Below are 17,096 nucleotides of genomic sequence, written 5' to 3'. Positions count from 1 at the left end.
GCAGGCTCTGGATGCATTTGCAGACAGCTGGGTCTGCAGGACCCGTCACACATCCCGGGGGGGCACGCTCCATGTTTTAGCCCCCGCTGCTGCGTTCAGAGGCAGGGGTGAGCCTGCAGCATTGCGGGCTCTGCTGCTCCCCAGGACACCCTTTGGGAAACAGCCCCCACGGAGGGAACAAATGCAAACCCCTCCTCAGCAGCAGAGCTGATGGGGGCTCCTGGGGGCTGATGGGGGCACTGGCCCCAACCCCACCCGCGGGGCTCAGCGGGGAGGACGGTGTCTGCAGGCACTGCCCTGGTCCCCCCGGCCCTGGCCTCTATGAACAAGCAGCCTGGCTGCTGAAGGAAGGCATCTTGCCAAGGAAGAGCTTGCAGAAAGTCAGAAAGTCCCCTGCTAGGAACAGCAGGATTTGGGGCAGTGCAGGGCCTAGGAAAACCCAGGGGTGCTAGCCCGTGTTCTGGGTTACTGGCTGCGGTCAGCCCCGCTGGGTGGGGGGTGTGCTTCCTAGCAGCACGCAGCTTTGGGAATTCATTCAAGTGAGCGTTTTCCCTAGGAATGGATTTTACAGTTTTTTGAAGGAAAATGCTTTTTATTAGAAAGAAACAAAACACAATTCAGGAAGAAAATAAATAGATGTTCAATAGCCTCGTTGTAACTGCAGGCAAAAAAAAAAAAAAGAAAAGAAAAACATTAAACAAAAATAAATTATTTCTTTTAAATAAAATATATCTGAACAATTGCATATTCATCTGTATTTGATACAGAAATTCCTAAATGTAATTGCATGGGGCTATGAGATATAGGTCAGAGTAGGCAATCTAAAAAAAAAAAACAACTCACCAAAACCTCACCAAACTCTTACTGTCAGTGTGCAGAAACCCACACGTCAGGAATGAATCTTACAAACTGTCATGCATAAAAAGCCAAGGAAGACCACACAAAAGTAGACTAAGACCAGTCAGCCACTTCCATCATTCCAGGATTTCCAACAAATTTTATTCCAAGCAAGGAACAAAACCCAAATGGTGATCCATTCTGTCAGAGGTCCATGCATAGCTTTGTGGCATAGAGGTTCACTTTTACTGAACGTACCTTTAAATATAATAAACGGGGTAGAGTAGCCTTTATAAAAAAGTCTGTCATATGCAACTGGCCTTCAAATGAGCCTTTTATTGGTTGTAAGACATACACTTGGTACTTGAAAAATGTATAAATAACCTTTAAAAACGAGCCTAACAAGACTACAGGAGACCGGACACGTGGCTCCCACGAACACAACCACGACCCTGGCCTGCCCCGACAGCACCTGCACCAGCCCCAGGGATGCTACAGCCAAAGTTGGCCACGCTGTGGGCTCGTACCACTGCGCCTCTCGTCAGTGACGGCTCCTGGAGCATGCCCGAGCTGCCCAAGGAGATGGTGTAAAGAGCTGCAAGCACAACAGACCCGATGTGCTGTGTACAAAGTGTGCATCACGAAAAAGTCCTTGGAGTAGGAAGGGCAGTGACAGCGACAGAAAGGAGCATAGTCCAGCCAAATGCACCTTCAGGTCATCCTGGTCACAAGACAGCTAGCAGCACCGCTGAACACACTTTAAAACGTACTTCTAGGTGTTGGCATGCATATGCTAAGGGCTTTCTGAGTATCTAGGTAAGAAATACAGACTGGGAGCTCTACGGAGTGGGAGGAATGCAGATGGGCACTACTATCACCACTACCTCTTGGGTTGGCTTCGTCTATTTTCTACCTAAGAGAAGAAGGGGCCCGGGGTATCTGATGAATGCCTCGCTTTCATCCTGAGCTTGAGGGAACCAACCGTGCCTTTCCCGGCTCGGCCCCAGCCCCTGCCGTGGGGCTGCCGTGGGCAGGAGGCAGCACCGCGGGCGGCCGGGCGCTGCGGGCAGGAGCGCGGCATCAGGACAGGGAGGTGATGTTGGAGCGCCCGCCCGGCGGGGCGATGATCTTCTGAGCCGTGCGCCGGGCAATGTGGTCATCTGCCTGCGACCCTGCGGGAAGGGAGAGGCACACGGCTGTGACATCCGCGAGCTTTCATGCAGCAGTCATCAAGAATTTCGCTTATGAGCAGGGCGAGCGTTTTCAGTAGATGTTAATTTGGATGCTGTATTATCACGGTACAGTCTGGAATGACTTTGGTTGCCTGAATGCCTTTGTTTTTTACTGCTTCTTTCTGGACACTATAAATGGCTTTCCTGTAAACAAACAGCTTCTATGCAATAAAGCATGGGACCCTGCAGATTTATTAAACACTGATCCACCTGTATGAGTTCAGCCAGCCAAGAGAACAAAATGATGGCAGGTATTTTAAGACAAAGTGTAATTTTTTCCAAGGTCACTGACGCTGCCGGGCAGATTGTCAGGGGATGCTGTGCCAGGCAGCGCTGAAGCACCCTCTGCCTACATGGGAGGGCAGCGGCGGTTTTATTGCTGGCTCCTGAGGATGGAGCTATGTGAACGGAACCCGGCTGAACAAGCCAGCTGTCGTACAGATATTTATCACTTTCCCAGAGCCCTGACCACAGGCCTTGCCACCGCCCGTGGGCTCCACCTTGCCCTCCCGCTCCAGGTGCCTCCCGCCAGGCCCGGCCATGCTCGTGGCAGCTCCTCAGCACCGCCGGGCCCTGTCCCACTGCGCCGGGCCCCCACCTACCCGACAGGCTGAACCCCGACTGGTGCAGGTTGCGCACGGGGACGGACGGCACTTTGCCCATGCAGGCCGCCATCCTCGATGCTGTGGTGGGCGCCGCGGCTTTCGTGCTTAGGACGACGTTGTGGACCGGCCCGTCGTACAGCCCCCGCGGGACGCCGTGCACCTCGGCCAGCTGCGGGGAGGGAAGGAGCAGGCATGAGGAATGCAGAGACACGGGAGATCCCGAACGGGATCCCGGCCGGTTCGGGTCCTCACCTACTGCTGCAGCCGTGCCGCACTAGCCCCTGCCTGCACTCACCCCAAAAGGAATAGCACTTTTTAGTCCTGCAAAACTACTGCACAAGGGGTTACCTGCATTTTGTGAAATGAGCATAAAACTGCTCTTGATTCTTTCAGTCCCAGCACGTTCCACCAGCAGACCCCGTAAAGGTGGGCAGCAGGAGGTGCCCAGCCCCTTGCCCACCATGCCCCACTGGCAGCGTCCCAGTGGCACGATCAGACGTGGTGCCACTGCCACGTCCTGCCACACTCCGTCCCTTCAGACCTGTATGAGAAAAGCCACAGCTGGCACAGGGAAAGGACTTCATTACCAGTCCTTCATCATGAATGTGCCTAAGGCTGTTTCTCCTCACAGGCAAAACAGTGGTTTGGGAGCCACGGGGTCAGGATGGGCTTGTTTTGCAGATGAGAAGTGCTGGGTTTCAAATAAGAAGGGACACACTGATAGGTTATCAACAAGTATAGAAAGTTTTCTATAGCAATTTTTCTCATATGTCACCTTCATCTTCATGCTGACTGTCACGCAGAGAAAATACCCAGCTCAGTGCTCTACAGCACTCCCCTTGACCCTAGCTCTTTTCCAAAGCTCCAGTTAAATCAAGGATCAAGAGATGGCATGGGCAGACTGTCTGGTTGTTTGCAAAGTACCAAATGTGCCTGCCCAAATGAATTAACTTAACAAAGAAATCAACAACTGCCTGGCTTGACACTCAGTTATCATCTAGCCAGGAGACCAGGGACCTTCAGTAAGTGAGTTTATATTTAGCAAGCTCCATCCTTTAGGACACAGCAGTGGCACAGGGTGTCTTCTTTCAAAGCTAACACAGACGCAACCTGACTGCTAGCAAGAAGCCCAGGGGCTCCTTGTCCCCGCAGCCCGCATGGCATCCGTGTGTGAGTGATGCAGAGGATGCCATGAGTGCCAGGGAGATGGAGCTGACATTGCAGGGCTCCTTGTGCTGCAGCTGCCGGTGCTGCTGGGCTGCCCGAAGGGACTGGAGGTGGGCCACAAGGTCCTGCCCTCTGCTGGGAGCTGCCCCAACACCATTGACCTTCCCCTGACTCCACTGCAGCAGGGACTCCAGAGGCAAACTGGGACCGCTGCTGCCAGCGCCAGTGCTGTTGGTGAGCTTGGGGTTTGTGATTCTTGCACTGCATTCATCTACAGTGCGTAATGAAAATGTCTAAAATAACGCATGGAAAAAGGGAGGGAGGGTGCAGTTGTTAGGGAGATCTGTATACATTTGAATGTCTTTGTACCTCCTAAAAAAGCTGTGCTAGCACACTGTGAAGGACTTTGTTATTTCCAGCAGCTACTGAACACTACCCCTACTAGTCACGGACAGAAGCAAAGCAGCGGATTGGTAATACAGTAACGGAATCATTTCTAGCACAGGTAGAGATGAATTCCTCCCTTCTACCTCAATACAAAACAAACAGATTTGGTAGAAGCCATATTTTTGTTCTATAACTTTGTAACAGGTAAGTAATACTAATAAACTGGTGTGATCAATTATAATACTAAAACGGGCATGACGGATTAGTTTGTGCCAAGCGGTTACATGATAACCATAACCAAAGCGGTTACATGATGACATTACAGATTTCCAAGGTGTGAGGAGGAGTAGCGTTAACAATACTCTTGTTTCTGCTGCCCATTGCACCAGCGGGCATACCAGAACAGTGACCAGTACAATGATGCAAGGAAATTGCAATGAAAATATGGGAATATTGCAAATAAAATTCTTCTTACCCTGTTTCTTGCCTTTATTCTTTTATAAACAAAATCAGGGAATGTCTTTCTGGGAATGAAGCGACCTGATCCCTGGGTGACAAACAGGTTCCCATCCTCAAGAACAACTTTTCCTTGACTTATGACCACAGTAGGAGCCCCATGGCACTCCGTGCCTTCAAATATGTTGTACTCCACATTCTGGAAAAAAAAAAAAACAAACCAGGATGTTAAGTAAATTTAAGATTTAAGAAAAGGAGGTCACAGTCTATCCAGTTACACACACATGCATTTTTTTGTACATTACTCCTCATGCACAATTAACTGTACTTAACTTAGGCCTTTAGATTTCAATAATAATGTTCTTCTAATTGGATGAACTAAGGCAAAGTAGAACAGAAAAATTAAATCCCCAGAAGATTCAGTAGTTGACAAAAAGACCTGGGGCATTCCTGAAGCAAACCAGATTTTTACTATACATTAACAATTAATTATTTCAAAACCTCAGAAGACCTATGCAGCAGTTCTCCTTTTGGTGACAAAGTTGCTGTAACTTTTTCCAAGACCCTGCAAGTCTTCTACCACAATAAATGAGAATTGTGTTTTATGGGAAATGCAAAATCATGACCACTTTTTTCAAATATTCCCATTACTATCACTAACAAACGTTACCATGAAAAAATGCTGCATCTTTAAAAAGCATAAGAGGATTTTCTGGACAAAAAAATAAACTGCTTCTATTTTTTTTTAAAGAAAACAACCAAATATTTCAATAATAATATTTTTTCTTCATTAAAAGCCTTTTTGCCAAAAAATGTTTCTACATTAATTTAAATCAGCTCCATCTTTAACTAACCTCACTCCACCTCAAATGCATCCCTCACTTTCAACTACAGCTTTCTACCCGAGACTCATGTTGGAATTAATTTGGGGATGTCTGCAGCCTGGAAAACCACGGATAAAATGCCACCAAGAGACACCCCAAACCTTTTCTGACCGACTCACTCTGCTGACCAGCAACACCTGCCAAGGACCAGAGCCCGAGGAGAGTGCACCTGGGCCTTTGGGGCATGCTGGTGTTTGGCTCTGGTGGCAAAATGGCTTTATGCTGTGAGCAGCTGTTTTCTATAATCATTGCACAGGTATTAAAATAACTACTATCTCTTTTCTGAATTGGAACTTAGAAGTTCACATTGACCAAACAGGAATTAATGTGAGCTGGGGTTTGTTCCCCCATGTGCATCAGGCCTCCGCATGCTGCCTTCACTGGACATGCTCTTTGTTTTAGTTTAATACTCAAAACAAGGTCAACCCCTTTCTCCCAGTCTGCAGCGAGCACATCAGTCATAAGATCTGTGTTCCAGAGGCAGACTGTCTCAGATCAGTCACCCAGCTACTCAGTCACAATCCTGCCCCTCACAAGTTCTCCAGTTCTACAGTAAACAAGGGATATTTTTATTTGCTTGCATTTTAAACAAATGCAAGGTCCTTCATCATTTTATCCACATTACTCATCTCTTGGTGAATGCACCAATCTGTATGATCTGAAGAAGCGTATTACTTTACTGCTCTCTTCTGACTGTAGTATCATCTCAAGAAAATACTTTAAAATATAGTTTACCAAATTGTGGGTTTTTGCTGAGATAATTTTTGTCGCCTTGGGGTTCCACAAGACCAAGTCTGCGTCAGAGCCGACTGCAATTCGCCCTTTCCTGGGGTAGCAGTTAAAGATTTTGGCAGCATTTGTACTGGTCACTGCTACAAAGTCATTCTCATCCATCTTCCCTGAGACCTGGAGAGCAGAAGGAAGGGAGAACCATTTGATATGGGAAAGCACGGCGGTCCCACCACAAACCAATCTGCACTTTCTATACAAAATCAGAGATTACATGCAACCTTTCTCTTAGCGCTTTTATACACCAAAAAAATCCCCCAGTCTTGATCATAGTATTTAATTCAAGATTTTTGTTCCTGTGATGGTAATTAAGCCCTGCTGAAGCATTAAACAACTGGAAATGGACCACTCAGACGTTCAATTGCTGCCTCATCTAGTGGGTGGCATCCCTGCCTACAGCAGGGGGCTGGAGCTGGATGATCTTTAAGGTCCCTTCCACACCAAGCCACACTGTGATTTACAGAATTGTATTTCATAGAAAATCTGAGTGGTCCCACAAGGATCACTGAGTCCAACTCCTGCAGAACTCCCTTGTTTCCTCCAGAACAAAGCCTACGCAGGACTTCAGCACGGCTCCCTGGCTCTGGGAAGTGTCCCCGTAGCGCTCCGTGCCAGGCGATGAATTCCCAGGGGCGCTCTGGGGGGCGGCAGGCCATGGGGCTGAGCACACTGACCTGCAGCGGTGTGGGACAGGGCTGGGGGAACCTCCTGCAGGTACCAAGGATGCTCCCTGTCCCCACCAACCTCCCCGGGCCTCCTGCGAACACTAGTGAAGAGCAACATCGCATCCTCCCCTTACAGAAATCTGTGGAGGACTCTCTCCTGACTGCAGGTTGAGGCAGGGGGGCTGTTCCCCCAGCGAACCCTTTGAAGACACTTTGAAGGCACTGGAGTGTCTCATTCTCTCCCATTATCAAGCTCCTCTGAAGGAGCAGTCTAGACAATGTCACACTTCAGGGCTCATTTGAATTAATGAGAAATCTGACATCATCTGACACAAGCACTCTTCACATCCACTTGCGTTCGCGTGGAGGAAGGAATCAGTGTTATTTTAGTGCCTACCACAAAACCGGTGTTGTTTTAGTACCTACCACACACTTTTCCCAAATTATCGCCATTCGTTCCTCAATGCCGTTTGTTCCCTCGGGAATGAGGGTGAAGTTGTCTTTCCCCACTGCCTTCTGGGCGGTGGTGAACGTGCAGTGGGCGCTGCCCGCCACCTGCAGGTCCCCGCTAGGACAGATGGAGAGAGGTGGTCAGAGGAGGCACAGAGCGGTGCGGTGGCGAAAACGTGTTTCCTTTCCTGTGAAAGGGCTGCGCTGCCTGGGTGAAGTTCACCCTGGCCTACAAGACTGTGTGACACGAGGGCCTGCGGGCTCTGTGCTCCGCCTGTTTGATGTGCATTGATTTAATCAATAAACGCTGCCACACAGGCAGGCGACTTCAGATCTTTAAATCCCATTGAAAGTCAAGGTACGTTGAGGCAGTTTTTACAAGTACACAGAGGCATCTCACTCTACCAGTTTGCACAGGAATAAAGCACTGAAATCTTCTAAGAACAGGAACAGCAGCCCCGTATGTGCTTTTGATATTTTCTCCTAATCTAGCTATTACTTCTACTGTTTAGTAACCATCTTAATCTTCGTGCCTTCCTTTTGAACCTCATATTGTTTTATTATGAAGGTGGGTCTCAGAACCATTCTTTTGATATGGTGCTAAAACAGCTCTTAAAGCAAGGATATGGTTAAATAAAACAAGATTCTGGATAAAACCAAATGTAAAGTACTGTAAGATATTACATTTTACGTAGCACTGTATGTATACGTACTGCATGAAAATGCAAAGCTCCAGTCGCTGTTGCATCTGTGGATACAGACTGAGCACATGCAGGCGTTGTTTTTCACCTGTCCATTTGTTTGCTGACTTGTCAGTGTCTGTTGTGTTTGTGAACTGTTCCAGAGATGTTCAAGCTGACATGATGGGCTTTGTTGTATAACAATTGACTGAAAACAGCTCTCCAGGGTAACATGCCCTCAATGTTTATGTTTCAGATTTTAAAAGCTTGTGAATGCCTAACGTTGCTTCTGATGAAACCCTTCAATTTACTGTAAATTTAACCTAATACTGGTAGATTTCCGTGGGTTATGCCAAGACAGAGCACTGCTGGGCGCTGAGTCCCTGTTCCCTGGGCCCTCGGGTGATGCAGAGGGTGCAGCACACTCCGTGTGCAGTTCTGCGGATGGAGGCAGGTCGTGGGAGACTGATTTATATGGGAGAAGTCTGCTAGCAGCTAGCCGGCTTCATCAAAGCCTAACCTAGATTATCTTTCAAAGCGGCCACACGACTGTCGCCTGGCTCCTTGTTAGAAAAAACAACCCAAGATTTACGATTTGCTATGAAGAAGTGTGCCCCCCAGGGAATGCCATCTGCACTGCTCCTCCACGCCCCGGCGGGCAGGCTGTGGGCACCACGGCACGGCACAGAACTCACCAGGACAGCAGGGAGGTGAGGCGGTCCGGTGTGCTCGGGTCGGGGCTGATGGGGGGAGAGGTGACGAAGGCTGCGGCCTTGGCCCAGTTCTTACTCCAGTAGTGCGAGCCGTCGGTGCCGAGGCTGGCGGTGATGGGCTCCCCGTACACAACAGTGCCTGCAGAGCAATGGGAGCAGTGACTGCAAACGCGCTGCGTGCCCCTGAGCCTCCTTTCACACAGCACAAATACCATGGTTAGCAATAAGGATGGCTCCATTTACTTCTGGTGCTCTCAGCATTTTGGCTTTTTAAATATAGACTAATCCCTCAGATTATCTCAGATAACTGGGAAGTGCTGCCAGAACGAGTTCTGAATGCATCTCTTTTCTCCTTAGAAAAAACCCACATTTCTCTCTGATAAGTGTTACACATTTCTTTACATCAAATTGGAGGATCTCTGGCTGGGGGCTGCCGTGGCCGCACAACACCGTGTGCTCAGGACACTGCTCGACCTTGCTTCCCTGTAGGAACATTGCTAGCCCTCCCCAGCGCACCCCATTTAGCTTTGGAGTTTGTTCCAGTTCCATTTTTTGTTTAGTTCATGAGAAATGATCAGAAGCGAGGTGTTATTTTTTTTTGCTGCATCTACTCAGATCCGGGTGTCAGTTTCAAGCACATCTCTTCACATCTTTTGAGTTCAGTTCAGAGCAATTAGCTCTGGCATACTCTGTGAAGAAAAGCCAACACCAAGTTTTAGCACCCTTAAAATGTGACAGAACTCAGGTGCTAACGAGTTCTTAAACCTTGCAGCTAGCATGACATTCCTGGATGTATTTAAATTGGCTTAATTAGTGTGCAAACATTAAATAGTGCTTTACCTTTTCTCTTTGCTTGGGCTAACACATCTGCTGCACCTTTGCTCATTATTTTTGTGATGTACAAGGGGCAGTTGGCTTGTTTTGCTATTGTAATGGCCCGGTACACTGCCTCTGCTTCAACCTGCCGACACAAAAACGAATACAAGCAGAGAACATCTCAAGACATCTCTGTCAGAGCTGAACCACCACAAGCCGTGGCTGGTCTGCAGCTTTGGATAGTTCTGCTGGAAAAGCTGTTGACTTTACCTCCTCGGGGCGGCTCAGGACATGCCCCTCTGGCCCCGTAATCCCAAGGTCCAAGAGTCTCTTCTGCTCCTAGGGGGAAGAAGATGAACAAGAGCGGTGAGCAATGTGAACAGTCCGTCTGAAGCAATGTGGGACTCACCTTGCTCAGAAGTGAATTCAATTACATGATACATGTAAATGATAAATGAATACAATTACATGGTATCTGTGGCAATCCATCAGCTGCTGGGAGTGAAAGGAAGGCCCAGCTTATGCTGTGGAAACATCTTTGGACTGGGAACTGCTACATGTCCTTTGGACTTTCTCCATTTTTTAAACCCAGTTACAGTTCTGGAAGATTTGGGATTTCAGACCCACCACTGCTTACTCTAAGCCTGTGCTAAATATGATTGACAGCTAGAAAAGGAGCAGGTATCTCCTGGACCCTCGAGTCCATGGCTGAAGCTGCTCAGAGAAGCCCAAGGAAGAAGAGAAGATGAGGGTGGGAATTACCCTCTATCTTGTTTGTTCAAATAAACCCATTTCAAGGACTGGGATTCTGCTTTCATTTTAAACTCTCCTCCCACACCATACTGAACACTTAAGTGACCGTAAGCTAAAAGGAACCACAAGTCTAATTCTACATCTATCACCTATTTGCAGTATTTACCTAGGACTTTCTTCTCTAAAGCTAAAGAGGAAAAATAATAAACAGTTTGCAATTCCAAATAAATTCCTGAAAGCCATTTTTGGATATATATATTACCACGTCTAATGTAGATTATTTAAAAAATGCAAAACTCTTTAACCTTCTAAAGTCCTCAAGGCTTCTAAGCATACTCAAGATTTCTGAACAAGATAAATGTGATAAAGTATCACTTAAAGCAGTCAGTCAACCTTTAAGAGGCCCCTATCTGGGAACTATTGAGCAGATTCCTGTGATGAAACCCAAGCGCATGGGAAAAGCTGGGAGGATGCCGTTGATTTTAGCAGGAGCCCCAGATCCTCCTGCACATTCGTGTGTCTGCACATGCTACCACAACAAGATTTCCTCTCAGCCCCTTCCCTCCACAGCTTTGGTACTCAGATTATTCTGGAGACCAAATCCCACCAGGAGCCTGTGGGGGGAGGAGAGAAGGGGCAGGTTAGGGCTGACACCATTTCTGGATTCCCCTGCCCTCTTCAAGGCTTGGCATCAACATGCAAAGAGGAAGGAGAGTTTGCCCTGCTAGAGATTTCAGAGGTGAGCAATCCAGGTGACAGCAGCAGACAGCACACACTAGAAGTGCATGCTGATTCCCTTCACAAAGCAATTTCAGGTTACTCCTCTTCGTCTCATTTTGAATATCTCTGCTGATTTTGCAGCATCAAATGAATGCTAAAAGCATGCTGGCACCTTCTGTTAGAGTCTGTGTCCTATCTGTTGAAGTCAGCACTTTGCCTTACATCAAGTTACCCTGCTCCACCTTTAATTTAAATGAACGTCATTACTGTACCTCATCAATGATGTCTCCGTTTTCAGCATGCACTTGGGCAATGGCCCCCAAGTCTCGAATAATGCTGAATATTTCATACATCTGTCAAGAGAGAAGGGGTTGCCCAGTATCAGATAAATTATGGTCTTTGCTCAGAAGTGCAAAATTACTTCTATTGTACCTCGGCTGTCTGTATTACCTGGGCATCAGTGCACTGAAGTTTGTCTTTATAAGCCATAAAAACCAGGAAGGAGTTCACGCCTTGAAAAAAGAAAATGACACCTGCATTTATTGTCACAGCCCAGAACGCAGCACCCTGGTACGGGCTGAGCAGGGATGCTCGACTCGGGTGCTTTGTGTGGGGGGGCTAGGCTGAAAGCAAACCAAGGCTAAGCACTGAAACTCCTCTCGTGAGAGCTGAACCCCACGTTTTGGGAGTCATGAGAGACAACACTCTCCTATGTTTGGATATACCTGAACAAAAAAAATACATCGTCCATTTCTGATTTAGGTACTCTCTGTAACTTGACCTGAATTCACAGAATTAAATGCATTGCTTCCAATCTTAATTTTCCCTCCAGAAGTCTGAATTTATGGTTTCTTTCCAACTTCTAACTGTATTTGAATTAATGCATTAGTGCCAAGACCACAAAGTACAACACAATATGAGACTCTCTTGTTTTAAAGCACTGTTGGCATTCAGTTAGACAAATAGATGTACAGTATTTCTGCACACAGCATTGCACACAATCTTAATTCATTTCTATCAAACATGTAATGTGAAGCACAGAGTCAAAGCCTGACAATTGCCACAGTTTTTTTATATGGATAAAGGCAACAACTAATCCCAAACTACGATCAAATTGCAAACAAACTGTATTTCATGGGAACATACATATGAAAAATATCTGGTTTAAGCTTCGAATGGCTGCATTACTTCATCCGCTCAGCATTTTAATGGGAAATTCACTGCAAATTCCTATGTTAATTGACCAATTAAGCCCTTGCTTGCAAGACTGCAAATTACACTGAAGTCATTTAGCTCTACATTAGCATATCTGAAAGCAAAATGTAGTCCAAAACATTGAATTAAGTATTAATGAAATGCATGTATTCCTGACACATGGCCAGCTTTTTGGTAAGCTATGTCCAAGGGATACTTTAGGATGTACAGGAATTAGAAGCACAAATGACATCTCTGGGAAAAGCCTAAAGCGTTTGGGCCTGTTAGCCCAACCTCAAATGTTTTTCTTTAAATATTGTCTGTAAGTCAGGGAGCCTGACTCAGGAAGCCTGATGCGATTTCTGTAGTTTCCAAAACAGATTTTCAATACTGGGCTGTAAATTGCCCAGAGGTAAGAGCAGATGAACAAGATCCTGCAAAATACGTTAGGGTATGAATCCAGTGTCAATACTCTTGTCTACATCTTTAACCTAGATTGTAAGAGAAGGGTGATTCACCCCTAAATAGCAAATGAGTAAGGTCCCATGCATGTATGCATTTATTTACCAGTGGATAAAAGCATTCCTGCAGAGCACTGTCACAGCTTACCCTGGGGGAACCTGCTTATGTGCCTATATTGCAATATTCTTTTTTTTTTTTTTTTGGTGGGGGTGGGGGTGTGTCAGAACGCTGCTCTTTGTGCCCTTACCTTTGTCTTTCACGAGGGCTTCCAGCTCCTCTTTCAGGCTTTCATGCCAGCGAGGGATGTCGACGTGCAGTGAGTAATCACAGCAGGCCTTGCTGTCGGCGCACTCTCTCCACTGCTCATATGCAGCAAGAAGGCTCGTCCCGGCGTCGGGGAACACGTGGTCAACTGAGGAGATACTGCAGATTATTGGTATGCTTTCTAGGGACAGCTCTGTGTGACTAGAGAAACACCTGGAGATTACAACAGCCACAGGTATTTCTGTGCAAGACTTCACTGCTATGATAAAGAGACATTTTCATAGTAATTTGCCTTTATAGCTTTGATTACAGATAAATGTATCAGAAAAGTGAAACAAACGAAACAGACTAACTGATTTATGGCTATTGTTATGCCTCCTTTTTTCTTACAGCCTCCACCACATGGCAAGCTGAGAGGACAAAGCATGGCCTTGCACACTGCTGCGCAGCTCCCTTGGGCATCCCCCACGTGCAGCCACGCACCGCCCATCCCCTTCTGCTCTTCCTCTTGTGTTTGCTCTTACTCCCTACAGTACTGGCTATGACCACGGTACAGAGCGACAGCAGATTTATTCAGAGCTGCTCCTTCAGGCCAATACTACCGTGTGCTTCGGGACCAGAATAAGAACAAAACAGAAATAAAAATTATAATACATACATAACAAAAAAATAAATATAAAAAGGTGTTTAAAGTTTTCTTCTGCTTTACTGTCTTATGAGGCGAAGCAGGAACAGCTACATGTTTGCAATATATGTGTACAGCAGAGGAAGGCAGTTACCGAAAGGCACATAATGCATTTTAATTAGCTTTGCGATGTTTTGATTACTATACCAAAAATTAATATTTCTCTGCTTTGAGGATAAATAAACTCTGCCACGACAAGAGGCCCCATGTGTTTCACTACACAATGTTCTACTTAGCAGTCTGTTCAGACACCGCTCCGTCTTACTGATCATTGTGGTTCCTCCTGCCAGGGCTGCTTTCGTGCCTTGGTAGAAGTCATCTGCAGAGGTCATCCCCATCACGGGCATCTGCAGCCTCGTATGCACGTCTATCCCGCCCGGCACAACGAGCTGGCTGTAGGCATCAACTGTCTTCACCCCACTGGGCACGATCAAGTTTTCTCCAATTTGTCTGAAAACAGTATTAAGGTGCCCTGGTAAGTGGCAGCAACTTTTAAGTGCAGGTGTACAAAGAGCCCAGCCCAAGCCCTAGCCACTAGGGCACACTAGCCACTGCCTGGCCATATCCTAAAATTCTTGTTTTTAAGATAGGGGACGTATTTCCAAGAGAAAAGCTGACAGAAAGAAACCTTGTTCAAATTAAATGACAAATTTAATTGTCAAACGTAATTTTACTTGTTCAAATTAAATGTAGTATGCCTGGAAATTTAGTTACAATATATATATATATATATTTATAAACTTACTTTATTAAACCATCTTCCACATAAATGTCTGCATAAAATGACTGGTCATCGTTGACAATTTTTCCTCCCTTGATTAGAAGCTGATCGCTCTAGTGGAAAAACAAATAAAAAATCAAGATTGCTTTATTTAAATGCTTGTTTACTTTTATGAAGTCTAGGACTTAGCATTTTGTTCCTTGACGATCCAAACTTAGTTTAATATCCTGTGTTCCATACTGAAGCCCAGCTGTACCCTGCAGAAAAGTCCACAGACACTTTCCGAGGAAGACAGGATCTCCTCTGATGTGTGCCATGAGCCCAGGCTGTGGATGTGCAGAGCCCAGGAGCCCAGCTCCAGAGGCCCGGCTCGCAGGGAGCGTGCAGGCAGCCGGGTGCTGTGGTGGGGCCCGTGCAGAGCAACCCCAAGCAGGAGCCCGCTCGGACCCGTGACCGATGTTGGGTCCGGCTGCCCGGCGGCTCCAGCAGTGTTGCAGGACAACATCCCGCAGCTCAGTCCTGCATCTGCTCCTCCATCAGTGCCTCTAGTGAGGGCTGCTAAGTGCATCTTATTAACCCGGTAATTTATTGGCATTCCCTAATTAGTTTCCCCAGTCTTGTCAGAGGCTGCTAATGCCTCAAGGACCTGCCTCATTTCAAAGCAAGACTGTGGCACGGTTGTCAGCCTTACAAGATCTTTAACCAGAAAAATCAGAAAGCAGCTGCATTTCTGTAAACATGGAACTGCAGCGGAACGAGGGGCTCCCTCCCTGCTCCCCGGTGCCTTTAAGGGCTGGAAGGGGCCATCCCGGGGACATTCCGGGGCACAGACCCCGCGGGGGGCTGCAGGAGCCGGCTGCACGGCGGGGGATGGATGGATGGATGGATGGATGGATGGATGGATGGATGGATGGATGGATGGATGGATGGATGGATGGATGGATGCACCGTGCGCTGCCGCAGCGCCCAGCCTGGCAAACAGCCGGCGTCTGCTTCCAGAGCCCCCAGCGCCGCACGGGGAAGCCACCGACCGACTGCGCTGCTGCTTCCCCAGCCCCCGGGGCGCTCAGCGCCTCCCGCCCCGCTCCCGGCCCCGCCACCCCGGTCCCGGGAAGGCTCCGCGCAGGAGCGCGGCCGGGGGGCGGCCAAGGGAAGAAAGGAAAGAAAGAAAGGGAAGAAAGAGCGGAGCTGCCCGAGCTGCCCCGAGCCCCGGCAGCGGGCGAAGGAGTGGAAGGAAGGAGGGGAAGGAAGGAGGGGAAGGAAGGAGGGGAAGGAAGGAGGGAATCCCCCCCGAGCACCGCTGCCGGGCTCCGCCGGGCCCAGCGCCCCCCGCCCCGCGCCCCCTTCGCCTTTGTCCGCGGCCCCGGCTCGGTGCTGCCGGGCGGACAAAGCCGGCAGCCGCCGGGCCGGGCCCACAAAGGGCCCGGGGGCCGCCCGCCGCCGCCGGGAGGGGACGGGAAGGAGGGGAAGGACGGGAGGGCCCGTGCGGGGCCGGCCCGGGGGGGGGCGGCAGCCGGGGAGCGGCCCCGGGCCGCGGCGAGCTCCGGGCGCCGGGAGCGGCTGCGCCGCGCTCACCGTGCTGCGGGGGATGCTCTTCTTGCCCGGCTGCGACATCCTCCTGCCTGCCCTGCCTGCCGCCCTGCCCGTGCGCGCACCCGTGCGCGCCTGCGCGCCCCCGCCGCCGGCTCCCCCCCGCTCCCCCTCGCCCCCCCTCCTCCACGGCCCGGGGCCGCGCCGCCGGCATCTCGGGGCCGGGGGGCTGCGGGACCCAGCCCGGGGCCGGCGGCACCTCGGGGCGCGCTCCCCTCGGCCGTGCGGGGCCGTCTGCGGGCCGGGGGCTTCGCCAGCGCCGAGGGGAGCGTGCCCCCGACGGGAACCACAGCGCCCGGAGCGGGGCGGGGAGGCAGGGACCTTAGGGACCGTCCTGTGCCACCCCTGCCGTGGGCAGGACCCCCGCCCCCAGCGCAAGCTGCCCAAAGTCCCCCAGCCCGGCCTTGGGCACTGCCAGGGATGGGGCACCCGCAGCTCCTGGGGCAGCCTGGGCAGCGCCTCGCCGCCCTCACGGGGAAGAATTTCTTCCTAACGTCTAATCGAAATCTCCTTTCTTGTAGTTTAAAGAAGCGGCGGGGGAGCGGCTCCGTCCCCAGCGCCCCGCTCGCTGCCGCAGACCCCGGCTCGGGCTCCCCCGAGCCCCCGACGGGACGGGACGGGACGGGGAAGGGAAGGGGGGCGCAGAAGGGAGCCAGCCCAGCCCGTGTCCCGGCCGAGCCCCGGCGGCGGGCGCCCCTCACCTACCTGCCGGCAGCCGTCGGGCGGCTCTCCCGTGGTGGCGGCCCCCGTGCAGGGGAGCGGCGGCGCGGCCCCCCCGGGGCTGCCGGCAGGGACAGCGGCACCGTGCCCGTCGGACGGGCCGGGACCGGGACCGGGGCCGGGGCCGCGGGTCCGGCCGGCGCCGAGCGAGGGGAAATCCAGCGTCTTGTTGTCGAAGGCGTCCTCCACGCTGCAGAACATGCCGCCCCGCTTCTGCCGCGGCCGGGGGCTGCCCGCGCCCAGCCCCGCGAAGCAGGCGGGCAGCGCCTCCGCCTGCCGCCCCGACATACCGGGCACCCCCGGCCC

General features: G+C 50.0%; 1 protein-coding gene across 2 annotated transcripts; it reads right to left on the bottom strand.

Annotated features, from left to right (window-relative positions):
• Positions 1-977: 977 nt before the first annotated feature.
• DPYSL4 (dihydropyrimidinase like 4) lies at positions 978-17,078 on the bottom strand (the record flags this gene model as incomplete). Of its 2 annotated transcripts, none has more annotated exons than XM_084526315.1 (14): positions 978-2,009; positions 2,672-2,843; positions 4,704-4,883; positions 6,304-6,474; positions 7,449-7,590; positions 8,848-9,004; positions 9,706-9,826; positions 9,952-10,020; positions 11,427-11,507; positions 11,605-11,666; positions 13,058-13,222; positions 14,025-14,209; positions 14,505-14,593; positions 16,776-17,078. In XM_084526315.1, 14 exons carry the CDS (start codon positions 17,076-17,078, stop codon positions 1,918-1,920), a joined length of 1,989 nt encoding a protein of 662 aa, XP_084382441.1. In that variant the 3' UTR covers positions 978-1,917. The 2 variants fall into 2 exon arrangements, with proteins under 2 accessions (XP_084382441.1, XP_084382442.1); XM_084526316.1 differs by lacking the exon at positions 16,776-17,078 and adding an exon at positions 16,056-16,124.
• Positions 17,079-17,096: the final 18 nt, after the last annotated feature.

The sequence above is a fragment of the Aythya ferina genome (assembly GCF_964211825.1).
Source record: "Aythya ferina genome assembly, chromosome: 7".
Lineage (NCBI taxonomy): Eukaryota > Metazoa > Chordata > Aves > Anseriformes > Anatidae > Aythya > Aythya ferina.
Note: the sequence above shows the minus strand (reverse complement) of the source record. Positions and strands in the feature narration are given on the sequence as shown.